A 14468-nucleotide genomic window follows, 5' to 3' on the forward strand; every position below is an offset into this window, starting at 1 on the left:
CAGGATATGGGGTAGTGGCCACTGTTGTCCTTCAGCCTAGTGCTAGGCAGTGGTGTTGGCCACTTGGGAAGATATACAGAATCCTAGGTGTGTGGTGGCCTCAGTGACTGCTGTGCTGGCAAGGATGCCGGGGGAAGAGCAGCCTCCCTTTGGAAGATTTGGTTCTAGTGAGGTTTAGAGGAAAAGGAGGACTATGATTTGCGGGCTTTCTCTAAATATCCAGATGGATCCCAGACATAATCCATCATGGAAGATCTGATTTTGTTTGTCTTCCTCCCCCATCTCTATAAAGAATTTTATCTTCAAAGCATGATGCAGGCATTAATTAACACTCATGGCCCTCCTGGGAGGTAGGCAAGTGGGAACACCACCCCCATGAATGAAGCGCAGGAAACAGAGAGGTGCCAAGGCCTCAGGTAGGTGAGCCATAGAGGAGCAGAGCAAGTCTTAGACCTTGTGGCTCTGCCCTCCCACCTTTACTTGGACTTACCCGCTCACTTGGTGACCCTGGGAGCTACCCCACTTTCTCAGTGTCCTTGGATCCCAATAAGATAAAAGAGCTGAGGCTATGGTAGGAGAGATGTTTGGTGCTGTGGGATGAGTAATGGGAAGCCTGAGGGTTGGCGAGAAATCCTGGTGGAATTTACCATCATCATGAATTTTAGATGCAAGTCTGATTATGCCATTGACTTCATTTGCTTGTTTTTTCTTTAAAAAAAAAAAAAAAAAAAAGAAAAAGAAAATGTATTGAGCATCAACTACTGGGCAAGGTATTACAAAGAGAATCACATCTGTCAAAAGAGCTGACGCCATCAGGGATCCTGCAGATTGGGAAGTTAATCCTTGCTATCCCATGCTCAGTCCCTAAGCAGAGGCTGGTGTGGGGTGTGCTGCCTTTGCAGGTGGTGGCTTCGAGAGCTGGATTCCCGGCATCTGGAAATGGACGAGAAATCCATATGTGACTGTTGGATGTAATGAATCTCTAGAGGCTGATGTTCTCCTTCTCCTTCAGCCATTCACCTTTGTTGGCTCAGGAGAAGGGCGTCCCTTAAGGGTCCTCTCCCTGGGGCTGTAGGTTGCACATCTTCAAGCCTGGCCTTTTCTATGCCTGCTTGGGAATGATGATGCCAGTTTGCTGGGTGTCTGTGGAGGATACCTGGGTAACTCCTGGAAGTGCTGAGTTGATACTGAACCTCCAACTCTAGAAAAGCAGCAAGACTTGAGTGTCCAATGACTTTTTTGTCATTCACCGGGCGTTTTGGGCATAGTACAAGAAACAGAAGGGGGTCATTTTAGCCTGTAAGTGTTGCCCTCTCTCTGGGTGGCAGCTGGACTCTACTTGCTTTGTAGGAAGCCCTGCTCCATCAGCTAATGATATTCCCCTTATCTTGGTGCTGCAGGCTGCTGAGAACCAGCCCTAGACCTCTGCTTGAGGGTTCTTCCTCTGAAGACATCACCAGTGTGTGGAGCCTGCCCCACACCCACCCCCTGCCAAACCACGGCCTTTACCTGTGTCTTCCGGTGTTTCCCGTGCGACCCATCCTGTGGGAGTGCCTCGTGGGCTGCCCCGGAGTTCGCCCCACACTCAGCGGCACCAATGGTGAAGATGACAAGATCGAAGACTTTCCAGGCATATCTGCCTTCCTGCCACCGGACCTACAGCTGCATTCACTGCAGAGCTCACTTGGCAAATCATGATGAACTAATTTCTAAGGTACATGTTTCCTGCAGGTCTTCCTTGCCTACCGAGGGGGAGGGCACCAACTGTTTCTAAAGTTGCAGAGGTTTACAAGCTCTCCCCAATAGACTGGGACATTTGTACTCCATCTTTTGTACACTTCATGACTACATCACTCGACTGACAACTCCAAGTCAGAGGGACAGGGTAGTAGCTTAATTTGTTATTTTGGAAATTAGATGTCATCCCTCTTGGAGGCTTTGGGAGCTGGCAGCTTGCAGGCCAAAGAAGGGAGGGGCTCAGGGGTGATTAGAGCCTGATGCTTGGCTTGCTCGGTCTAGGTTGGCAGTGAAGAGCTGTGAAGAGCGCTGCCTGCTTGGAGAGTGAATTCTAAGAAAGGGGTGTGTTGGGGGGAGGGGTCTTGTAGAGGGGTTTATTAACTGAGATGCGAGCCCCCAGCCAGCCCCTGGGAAAGTTGTGAGACTGTGGCTTTATTAAAATGGGTGGCCTTTGTGGAGGACCAGAAGTGGCCTGTTTAAGAGCTTGACCCACTGGCCTGTGGAGACCTTGAGGGCTTGTACATAAGGTAATATGGAGTGACATTTGGTCATAATTAGAAGAAAGAATGGAACCTTATTTTTCCTGAGGAGACCTGGCAGCTGCTTTCATAAGTTGGGGCTGGGGTTATTAATAAATATACTCAACATCCTGGTCGTGCAGTCCAGGAACTGGATCCTTCAGGCAGTGTTCTCAGGAGAGCTACCTTCTTCCTGGCCCTAGAATCCCAGAGGAGGAGAAACAGGTTTTACTAGGCTGCATGACAGAGAGAAAGAGATCATGAGGTACTTTTTCCTTAAAAAGCATCTTTTCCAAGAACCTGGACTTCATGCCGTTAAAGTAAAACAAACAAATTTTTATGCAGATACAGACTGTTTATTTATGTGGCTGTTCTGTATGGGGATCTGAAGCCTTGACCTTGGTGTTATAACATTGCTCTCTAATCAACTGAGCTAACTGGCCAGCTACCCCATTCCCCGCTTTTTTTTTTTTTTTTTTAATCCATTCCTGATTTATTTACAAGAACTGCTGGAAAAGATGGCATTGCTTTCTTTGTCTCTGGTTTGGTAGGCCCAGCCAGAGGGATGAAGGATCCAGTCAATAGTTACAGAACAGTCCTGTCCAGCTGGCTGATGTGACATAGGAAAGAAAGAAGCCTGACCAAACCACCACGTCTGTGGTAGCGGGGATTCAGGGCCTAGGGTTACCACAGAGCTTGAAGCTTTGAGACCTCAGTCCTGTCCTCTGGCCAGACTTTCACTCTGCCCCACTTTCCCTTCTCTACGGTTCTGCTAGTCACTCTCCTTTATTCTGTTTTTCATCCAACCTTTAGCTTCCTTCTCTATCAGCTAATCCCTCTTGTCTCAGATTCCCTTTGACTTTGGGGGGGATCCCCTTGAGTCTAGAAGTTTGGGTACAGGATGGTTGTGCCAGTGAGAGAAGAGTGTCAGTCCCCTGGACATTGGAAGCGGGCTTGCCAACTTGGAGGGGAAATGTGAGTCCTTTTTATGGAAATCTCCAGAGAAAGTGCCTGTATCTAGTGGGGAAGGCAAGGATCATTTTAATAGAAGGAAGAAGTGCCATGTAGCATAAGAAACTGAGGAACCAATAAAGTATGTTAACACCACCTATGTACTAAAAACTGCTACTGGACACTTTGTGTTATCTCACTTAACCCTCATAAGAAATCTTTGAGGAAGGTGACGCTAGTCATATTTTGTATGGTTGGAGAAGTTGAGACTCATAAAAGTTGTCCAATACCTCAAATCAGGTTTGGAGAAGAGAGAGTGATTACTTTGAGTGGGTGATCAGGACGGAAGTTAAATGTGTGGGGATGGTAATGGCCTTTAAAGTTTATGTCTCTGGCCTGGTATACAGGACCTTTGATCTGGCAAAGCTTAGCTTTGAGTTAGATCTCCTGCCAGTTCCTTACTTTGTTTCAGCCACTCAGAACAACATTCCCTGAATGTGCAGGTTAGAGGTATTTCAGACCTGTGTGTCTCTGCCAAGAAGTCCCTCCTTCCTCCCTCGGGAGCTCTTACACATCCTTGGGCTGTGTCCTGTCAGTTTTCTGTCTCTGGATCAGAACCTGACTCATGGCAAGAGCTCAATATGTGATCAAACAAATGGATGGATGGAGCTTGAGCCTTGGGAGAAGACAGGTCATGAGCAAACAAGACTTCGCTGGCCTCATGTCCCTTTCCTTGCGCCTTTTGGGGCAGAAAGTCTCATTCACAAGTCCAGGCCAAAGTCAGCACAGTCTTTGGTTTCATTGGCTACAGCCGGTGCACAGATGGGGTGCATTAGAGCTTGATGATTTAGAGTTGGGTGAAATGCCTGGCTGTGGGGAAAGCGTGAGGGAACTGTGGCTGGCATCGCACAAAGATTCCTTTATTTCACTCCACAGCCACCCCCAGTGTTAAATAATCTATAGATTCTTATGCAGGACCACTTAACAGAAAGATCATTGCCCCAGTCCCCTACTTGGAAAATGGGCCTTTCTTTTCCTTTTTTTCCTCTCTTCCATTTAAGAAAGTTCAAGGAGAGAATGTCTCTCCTGTTCTCCCCTCTTGACTTAATCTCCTATGCGGTTTCAGAATCTGTCCAGTGGGAGTTAGGAGCTGGGAAGCAGACAACTGGAAATGGAGCAGCAATGTAATTAAGTGATACTTTGTACTTGTAATAGAGCCTTTCATCTGAAAGCTTGACATTTGTTTGGCAAAAAATAAATAAATTAGTGAGTCTGCCTTCATTATGGAGAAGGGGACACAGAGGTCCAGAGAAGTAAAGCTCTGAGTGTGTGGTCAGCAGAGAACTGGGAGCAGTACTGGATGTCAGGCTCCCTTCCTATCAGCATGGCTCAACCTCTCTGGAAATGTATAGTTGTAAAGTTTTAAACATTTAGTGGACTGGCCAGTTAGCTCAGCTGGTTAGAGTACTATGTTATAACACCAAGGTCAAGGGTGACCGCATATATATCCACATATTGGTCAGCTGCCCTCAAAAAACAACAATACAAACATTTAGGGTCTGTTTTAATAGGTTGGTGGAAAGAATCATGCACTAGGCTTTCCACCTTCTCAGCTTGACCTAGATTCCTAGAGGCCTAGCTCCCTGTAATCAGCTAACTTCTGATCCTCAGTTTCTCACTTATAAAATGGGTAAAATAACATTTGCTCTGTTCTTAGTCATTAGAGCTGCTATAACAAAATACTGTACCATAAACTGGGCAGCTTATAAACAACAGAAATTTTATTTCTCATGGTTCTGGAGGCTGGGAAATCTAAGATCAAGATGCCTACAGATTCAGTGTCTGCTGAGGGCCCACTTTCTCGTTCCTAGACAGCTCTTTCTCACTGAAATCTCACATGGTGGAAGGGATGTGGGATCTCTCTTTGGCCTCTTTTATGAGGACACTAATGCCATTCATGAGGGCTCTGTCCTTAAGACCTAATCACCTCCCAAAGGCCCCACCTCCTAATATTATCATCTTGGGGGTGAGGGTTTCAACATATGAATTTGAGGGGGTGGGGGGGTGACACAAATATTCAGACTACAGCAGATGGTTAGCAGCCAGCACATAGTGTATGTTACTATGTGCCATCCCTGTACAGTCCTATGAGAGTAGGGCATACCTTATTGTGGGGAAGGGCAGGTTTACCTCATAGGGTTGTTATGAGGCTGAGATGAGATCATGGATGTGTAGGTGGTTTGCAAATTACAAAGCTCTATGCAAACATAGTTCATTTGCTTCTCTTGGCCTTACTGTCCAAAAAAAAGAAAAAAAAGGCAAGGCCGGTGGGTTGGAGAGTGTTATTCCTGCCTGACACGAAGCAGATTTAGTTTAGCCAAGATTGTTTCCTTTTAGAGCCTGGAGCATAGGAGGTAGATATGAGGAAAGGGTGATAGAAAGCTAAGTGTGTCTGTAGAAAGGTAACACAGCATTTGCTCTGTAGGATGGTAGGGCGGGTAGGGGGAAAACCTCTTTGAACTGATGACAGAACTATCTAGGGAATGTGCTGAGGCGTCCTACAACTTCTTTCTTAGGGGGTGTTGCGATCTAAATGCTGGAGCGTTTGCATGCAGAGGTATTTTGAGTTGGCACAAGGAATTGCTCACACTGTTGTTTCTTTTTCAATGGTGCAAGCCCCAGTATAAAAAATATAGTTTGGTTATAAAATAATAATAGCCTCAGCTGGAATAGTTAGTTGCCCTGAACGAGAGTAATCTAAACACTCATTTCAATGGACACGATCTATTATGGAAACCTGGCTCTTCACAAAGCTTTTGTATGAAAGTTTTCTGTCTGTGGTCCTTGCCTTGCCTCCCTCTTGCCACCCCCTTGATGGCATTGTGGAGTAGACCTTTTAGGAATGGTGAATTGGATTAGTCTATCACAAACTCACTTTGGGGACTTATGACTTCTTTACAAGACACAGGTTGCTCTAATGCTCTGGGTCCTTGGAGGGAAAGGTGATGTAGTAGGCCGTAGAGTGGGTGTCCAGGGCAGGTGGAAGGAACAAATCGTTTTTTCACTCTTTAAGTTATGTTATATCAGATCTTTAGGGCAGAAAATCTTCTGGTGGCAAATACGGAATTCCCAAAATTGCAGATCATCTAGTCCAAGTTCCTCTTCAGGAAGAAACAGTCCATGGGCGATTCATTGACCAGCCTGAAGTCATGCAGCCTCAGCACTAGGGATCCCTACCTCATCCCCCTCAGCTGTGTTCTGTGTGAGCAGCCCTGGCCTGACTTGTTTTCAAGCTCTGGGCAGTCCTTCTGAGGTTGGGAACATTTAGGAAGCAGGTTGTTTTTCTTCCCTAGGGTGTTCCATTGGGCTCACAATGGTGGCATTTTGGTTTTCCCTTCCTACCTAGAGATTAGATGCAGCATTGCTTTGAGAAGAGAAGCAGGGAGTAAGATGTTCTGAAGCCTTGTATTGATTTAGTGGATGCTGAGAGGTCAACTCTGCCCTCAATTTCCTACACTCTGTCTCTGAGCCCTAGTTTTCTACAACAGTGATTCTCAAAAAGACTCGTACCCCTAATGCAGTGGCTTAAGAGGTAGTGGATATGGAGGGGTGCTGGTTTGGAGGTGCAGAGATCTGTTCAGTCCTGTCGAATTCTCACTGCCCACCAGTTTGTGCTTTTAATGTATAATAAAAGTATTCTCTAAAATATTAATGCAATTATTTATGTCCTGAAAACTTCATGTAAATAATAAATACAAAAACAGAATTTCTAAAAATCCCCTTATTTCTTTTTCTCTAGGTGCCATGGAAAATGCTATGGTGAGCATTGGGTTGTATTAGTAGTGTTAGTGGCTGCTGTGTCACATCAAACAGCATGACTCATAAATAATGTGTACAATATAAGATATGGCTCTTGAAGATAATTATTCCATGAGCTTACTTGACTTGCAAAATAGTTGTTAAACTCTAATTTTATTAATTGAGAGAGCTTTTTGATATCCACTTGATATGACATGCTGGTTTTTACAAAAACATATTTGAATGAAATTAGTGTTTTAACAGGAGAAACATGTAAACCTATAAATGTCTGTCTCATAAAAACTGAACTTTTTGTTTCTAGAATAATGGAATCCAAGCTCTTTATCAGAGTAATTGGGTTCTAAGAAACAGAAGGTTGCAAACAACTGCTCTGTATGACCCATACCATAGTGTGTATCTTTGCCTCTTTGCTGTTCAATGTCAGTGTTTCTTTTTTTTTTTTTTTTTTAAAGATGACCGGTAAGGGGATCTTAACCCTTGACTTGGTGTTGTGAGCACCACGCTCAGCCAGTGAGCGAACCGGCCATCGGTATATGGGATCTGAACCCGGGGCCTTGGTGTTCTCAGCACCACACTCTCTCGAGTGAGCCACAGGCCGGCCCAATGTCAGTGTTTCTTAAACAGCATTTGCGAAGTACAGCAGAGACAGAAGTGATATGTTATGGAAGAGTTCCAGCACAATTCAGTAAACCCAGCTTCAAAACACATTCAACCAATTTGGCTCTTTAAAAGAGAATTTCTTTTCCAACCTGAAATTACTTATTTTTCCTCAACTATGTGACCTTTGAAAACCCTGTCGTCTTCTAACGATGTGTTAGCTCTTTTGTACTCCTCCAGAATACTGTCTGTTGACCACCCAGGAAGGGATGACAGGTGAGCCAAGTCTGTACAGAAAATCTCTGAACAAAGGGATGTGGTTAGATTATAGTGTTTCTTGGTGAAAAGAAACTATTAGGAGCTTGTAAATCTTATGGTAACTTCCCTCCATAGGGACAGAGATTGAACCAATTCGGGGTGCAATGGGCCACAAATTAGGCTGGTATAATTTGTATAGTGTAGTTGGTCAACAATGGGACCATTTTAACTGGATTTCAGGGGTTTCTGGTATACGTGGGTGATGGCAGTGGGGACTGTGCCTATACTTTTATACTGTTCCTTTGTCTCGTTGCCTTCATTCTATTGTTGCACAAATACCAATATGAACTCTGTGTGCTGGGGGTGGGGGGTTAAAACTGTACTATAGATTATGATACTACCCTCAGACTTTTAACCTCAAGGAACATTAACTCTAGTTGGGGAGATGATAGGTTCATAAGTCATCCCTTCCTTATGTTTCTCTTAAAGCAATTATCACAGTTTAATGATGCATATCTCCCATTAGCCTGTGAACTTCAGGAGATGATTATGATGTCATTTTTGTGTCTCAAGCACCAGCACGACGCCTAAGACTCCTAGCTTCTCAGTGAACATTTGAGGAAATGACTGTTAGTACTCTAAGACAGAGATCTTCATAAGTCTCAATCTGGGGTCCGTGGACTGGCTTCAAGGGATCCCTAAAGTTGTATGTGTAATTCTGTGTGCATGTATATTTTTCTAGGGTTCCATAGCTTTCATCAGGTTCTCAAAGGGGTTGCTCGTCTAAACAAAGAAAACCAAAAAAATCCTTATGGTGTATCCTTCTAGAAAATGAAGTTCTGGGAAGACTTGGTGGAAAAATGGTGTTGAGCTGTGCTTGAAGCATGAACCTAGCTAGACATGTGGAAATGGATGGGGAGGAGCCAGTAAAAAGAGCAGGGAGAACAAAGAGTCAGAGGCAGGAAACGTGCAGGGAGCAGCCATTCTTTTGGTTTGGATATTGAGGAACTGTATGAAAACAGATTGAAAGAGTAGGTAGAAGCCAGATTGTGAGAAGAATAGAAGGTTGGACTTCGTTCTGTTGGCAGTTGGGTGCTACTGAAGGCTTCTGAGCAAGCATGACGAGGGAATGATGAATGTTGCCATGCTGTAGTAGGTGAGCTGCTGAGGAAGAAACTAGGAAGGGCGCAAATTGTGTAAATCCATTGCAGTGGTCCCAGTGTATTCTGGGCACATGGTGGTCATCCAGTGAATACCTGTTTACCACTGCTTGACAAAGAAATACAAGCATTCTACTGTTTTTTAAAAAAACTTGTCTATCATTTGTTAGGCATGAGCCGGGGAATCAAGTTCAGGAAGTCACACTGTTTAGATGGGAGGCAGACCTACCTGTCCTAGTGTCATGCCGGGGGGACGTTAACGACCCGGGCACATGTAGAGCTGCTCACCAATTTATTATCAAGGGAGCTGCTGGGGGCCAAGTCTGGTGAATCATCTTTGTGATTTTTGCTGTAGACTGCAGGCAGCTGGAGCACGAATCTGCTCAAATGTGGTCCTCTCTATGTGGTTACTTTAAATACCAAAGGGAAATGTTGACTTGAGCTATGAGGTGTACCCTGAAAATTAACTCTGTGGTTTGCAAATGCCTGTAAGCTTCCAATCATGGGACTGATTTTTACATTAGTGTCTCGGCATTCAGCAAGGACACCGGTGATCGCAAGCTTTGTGTTCCTAGTCAAAATCCAAAGAAACTCTTTGAGTTCACCCTGGGAAGCAAGAAGTAGGTGTAGGACCCCTCCCCCTATGTTTTTGTTTGAGCACTGACACTCCCTCTGGCCTCTAGATTGGTAAAGCTGCACCGTCACTGGTTTGGCTGTTTGTATTTTAGGGCCTGACCAGGATCTATCGTCATACACTGTTCAATAATTTTTCTTTTTTTACTCTTGGCAGGGGGCAGCTGGCTGGTGTGGGGATCTGAACAATAATATTTCTTGTGCTTTAAACAGTATGCTAGGCCCTAGGCTAGGAGTTAGGGATAGGAGATGAAGCCAACAAGGATTCCTGCCCTCAAAGAGCCTGTGATCCTTAGGGGACAAGGGAATGCAAGGCTCACCATGGAGGGCAGAATAATGTTACAGATGAGGCTGTGTTTGGTGTCATTAAATACACAGGATGAAAAATCTACATTGCTGCTATTAGCTACTACCAGTTGAACACCTACCGTGTGCCAGGAGCTCCTTTAGACATATTACTCACTCTATCAAACTCACTTTATAACATCCCTTGAAGGTGAGGATTAAGTGACTTGCCTAAGGCCATAGGTTACCAAGAAGCTGGTGGGTTCAGATCTAGATCTATCCACACCCTTTTTACCATGGCTGGGTAGTGTGGCCTGTGTAGCTGCTTTCGGTATTGGCTATTCTGTGGTCCCTCTCAGTAGTATTGGTGGTAAATCCTACTCTTTCTTCCCTCCTGTTATTTCCCTTTTCTGGAGAAATCTTTTCTCTCTCTATTCAATTCCTACCCATTCTTGAAGACCTGCTCAAGTATTTTCTCTTCTAAGAAGTCTTCCTGGTCTATAGGATTCTGTCCTTCCTCTGAATGCCTATAGAACTCACTGTTCATCTGGCAATTAACCTTGTAGTATGGTCTGTGTTATTGTGGTTACATGCTCATTTTATGTATAATTGTCTTGTTTCCTAACAAGATTCTAAATGTCCTGGGGTCATAGACTCAGAATTTTAGAGCTGGAGGTGCCTTTGAACCTAGGTTTTCTAGTTCAACTCCTCATCTTACAGATTAGGAAGCCAAGGTCCAGAGAGAAACAGAGCACCTCTTGATTTTGTACTTTGCTATCTCCTCCCCACCACACGTTACTGCCTCGCACATAACAGGCACTTGTAAATGCTGGAGGCAGCCTGGAGAGTGCTAGCAGTTGGGAGAGTGAAAGTATCATGCTGCATGATCTTGGGCAAAACTGTTCACCTCTCTCTCATTTTTCCTCATCTATCCAAATAAGTACAGTAGATTAGACTGTCTATTAAGGTTCCTACCACCTCCTTCATCTTCTGATTCTAATATACAGTTATCCCTCGGTGTCCTTGGGGGGATTGGTTCCTGGATCCCCTGCAGACACTCAAGTCCCTTATGTAAAGTAGCACAGTATATATAAACTACTTAAGTCTAAGTCATCTATAGATGACCTATAATACCTAATACAATGTAAATGCTATGTAAATAGTTGTTATACTGTGTCTTTAAATTTGTATTTTTTATTATATTGTTATTCATTTTATTTGGCTGGGAGTGTTGGGTGGGGTACTGGCCAGTAAGGGGATCCGAACCCTTGACCTTGGTGTTAGCAGCACCATGCTGTAACCAACTGAGCTAACCAGCCTGCACTGTATCGTTATTCTTTATTTTTTCCTCCCAAATATTTTCAGTCATTGGTTGGCTGAATGCATGGATGCAGAGCCCTTGGATATGGAGGGCCACCATAGCAGCATGACATGGGGTAGCATCACTTTGTAGTTACCGGAATAACCTCTGAGCCAGACTGCCCAGGTTCAGACCCCGGCTTCTTCACTTGGTAGCTGTGCATGTTGAGTAACCTCTCTCTTTCTTAATGGCCTCATCGTCAAAATGGGAATAATATTAATATTATATACCTGATAGGATTTTTGTGGAAATTAAATGACACAATCAACGTAAAGTACTTACCACAGTGCCTGACATATAGTAAATGCCCAATAAACGTCTCGGTACTGTTATCCTGTGAATATTCACGCAGAACCAAATGGAAAGTGGCATTCAAAGGAACCACAGCTTGGCCCCTGTCACATGCCTGGACCGTTGGCTCGGTTTCCTGCTGTTTGTCTCAGCTGTTGCACTGCAGCCATGCAGTTGTCGTCAGTGGTCTTTTGAGGCCTCTAATCACTGGGTCTCTTGTTCCTTATACTGTAATTCCAAGGGGACCAAGCAGGTCTCCGGAGTAATTAAGTAACATCAGCACCTTCCGCTGCTGCTCTCTGGGGCCTTGCTTGCATGCAGCAGTGAGGCCTCTCTTAAAAGTAAATAGAAAAATCTGCCCCTGCCTCACTCCCTTCTAGTCCGTTAGGTGGCTATTCTGCCTCTGATCCACACAGGGACCTCAGTCTGCTATAACAGCAGCAGCCCTGGCCGCTGGAAGAGAATTCCCTGGCCTGGGTGTTGGGAGCAGTAGCTGAGAATTGCCCTTAGGTTCATGCGTTTGGTTCATTCTGTGATGCTTCAGGATGGGGGCTCTTTTGAAAGGAGCCATTTTCCATATCTTTAAAAACAAAAACAAGAAAACTAAAAGAATTCCTGATACCTTTGTTTCCAAGGCACTCAGCAAAGCTCCAGAGGGGAGGGCTTGACCTGGTGACCCAGAGTGTTATCTTTGGGGTCAGGCTGCTTTAGCTCTCTGCTTTCCTCCCTTCCCTGGCCTATTGCTGGTGGCTGGATGGTGACTCAGAGCAGGAGAGGGGGAGGAGAGGAGGAGAGGAGGAGATGGCTCTGCCAGCTGCTGCTAAAAACAACAACATCTAATCAGTCCACAAACTCCCTCCTCTCCGGACCACAGTGCTGTCAAAGGCAGAGCAGGTGGCACTGGTTCTCCCCTCCCCCATCTCCTCCTGACACCCTTGGGTCTTTTGATGGGGACCTTATCGTCAGAAGGAAAATTACCTACCTTTGGGGGCCCAGGAGCTTTTTTTCTTCCCGGTTAGGGTTGGCCCTACCAAGAGTATGAACTGTACCCTCAGCTTCCCAGCAGATACATGAGGGAAGACAAAAGCATTTCCTTGCCCAAACAGCAGATCCCAGAGTGAGACCTCCTGCGCTAAGCCTTATCATTCGGTCCACATTTACTGGGCTCCTCTTTTGTGAGGGGGTGCAGCAGCAAACGGGTGTAAGCCTTAACCTCATCCAGGCCCAGCATCTGAAGCAGCAGCCAGTGGTGGCAGAAATGGGGATCTGCATCTTGACGTGGCCCCTGGGGTTATCTGGGGCAGCTGAGAAGCCAACATTTCCATATTGCTTTCCATTCAGTTTGCCTGATTTTCATGAGATACCCAAATGTATATAGCTTGTTTCCTGAATGTCCCTGTCCTCGGCTGTAGTGTCAGCCCGAGCTAGCCTAGCCTAGTAAAACAGCCCACACTGTTCTGTGTTCTGGAGGAATGTCCGGGTTCTCAGCACCAGGCCTCTCAGCACTGGGTGGTGGCTGCTTTGTTTACACTCCTGACCTTCTGAAAGCTGCTTCACCCACAACTGGCCTCTCCCTTCTAGATGCCGAATGTGACAAATGACAGGTACGGCTCTGTGGAGGACTTTCAGGTTCATCCCAGACAAATTCAACTAGGAAACCTGAGGAAAGAGGAAGCGAGTGAAACCAGACCTCATGGAGCTCCTTCAAGCTCGAAGTCCCCATATTTCTTGATCCTCCCCTCAGTAAGAAAAAGAAAAGTATATCTGTGGGGGAGGGGCCTCTTCCCTGTCTTCTCTATGAAAACAAGAAGACAGTCAGCCCTGGGCTCTGTGGGGGTAGGTGCTGGGTAAATACACAGGGAAGGAAAGCCGATAAGATAAGGTCTGACAAATCTAGGTCACCAGGCTGCTGGCAGGCACCTGTGCGACTGGTCACCTTGAAACTGCCAGGAGGGGGATGGACTTTGTTCAGGACTGGGACTGGCTGACTTCCCCTGCCTTTGTTTGTTTATTCAGTAAACATTTATTAAGTGCCATTGTGTACCAGGCCATGTACTAGGTGTTTCAGGTTCCTGAGCGTCTGACAAGCAGTCTTCTCCTAGATCCCAGGCCTGTAACCGTGCTAAAGAAGAAGTGACTTCATTCAAAAGCTAGTTGGTCCACTAACTTCGAGTAGGGGCAGCCGGTCCCTTGGTAGAAGGGTGAGGCTGTTTGGAGTTTTGATTCCCTGTTCTTTGGTCTAGATCCAAAGGTCAACAAAAATTTCTCAAAGTCCAGATAGTAAATATTTTAAGCTTTGCGGGGCACATGGTCTCAACTCCTCAACTCTGCAGCCATAGAGAGTACATAAACACATAAGCATGGCTATGTTCCAGTAAAACTATTTACGAAACAGGTGAGAGGCCTAATTGGCCCCTTGGGCTTGTTTGCAGACCCCTGGGCTAGATGATTGGAATGACTGTTGTGAAATGCGTGTTGGAGAGATGGGTTTATGTGATTTCAAGAGGAATCCCAAATCAGCATGGTGGCTACATTTGGTATGAATAGTAGGGGTTGAGGCACTGTGCAGTCTCGGCCATCTAGCACCCACAGGTTCCCACCACAGGTTACAAGGTGACCAAGCCAGACAGTGCACGTAGTTTCCTACAGTCTCATCACTCTAATAGGAAAACAACGTGGGGGCCTGCTGAGGGAGAGTCAGTGGCACCATTTTAAAAACCCTGAATGGTCAAGCCACCTCTGCTCTAGGCCTGGCTTTGCTCTAAACTTTCCGGGTGGTGTTGGACAAGTCACTTAACCTCTCCGGTCATTCAGCATATATTGAGTGTGAGGCACTGGGGATGGGCCCAACCAAGTTCT

At 45.5% G+C, this 14468-nt stretch overlaps 1 protein-coding gene and 1 non-coding gene across 3 annotated transcripts in view; one reads left to right on the forward strand and one right to left on the reverse strand.

The window, feature by feature from the left end:
* The first annotated feature begins 1409 nt into the window (after positions 1 to 1409).
* The window catches only part of YPEL2 (yippee like 2), a 34525-nt gene continuing 21466 nt past the window's right edge, over positions 1410 to 14468 (forward strand). Inside the window, exons 1-2 of one of the 2 annotated variants that reach the window (XM_063111300.1) lie at positions 1631 to 1714; positions 7006 to 7025. In XM_063111300.1, the coding sequence (XP_062967370.1) occupies positions 7011 to 7025 (15 nt within the window). In that variant the 5' untranslated portion in view covers positions 1631 to 1714; positions 7006 to 7010. Of the gene's footprint in view, positions 1715 to 7005; positions 7026 to 14468 lie in introns of both variants that reach the window. The other variant, XM_063111302.1, reaches the window with a different exon arrangement.
* TRNAS-GCU (transfer RNA serine (anticodon GCU)) lies at positions 11203 to 11277 on the reverse strand. Its single transcript has one exon. It is a non-coding gene; the product is annotated as a tRNA-Ser (tRNA).

The sequence above is a fragment of the Cynocephalus volans genome, chromosome 10 (genome assembly GCF_027409185.1).
Source record: "Cynocephalus volans isolate mCynVol1 chromosome 10, mCynVol1.pri, whole genome shotgun sequence".
Lineage (NCBI taxonomy): Eukaryota > Metazoa > Chordata > Mammalia > Dermoptera > Cynocephalidae > Cynocephalus > Cynocephalus volans.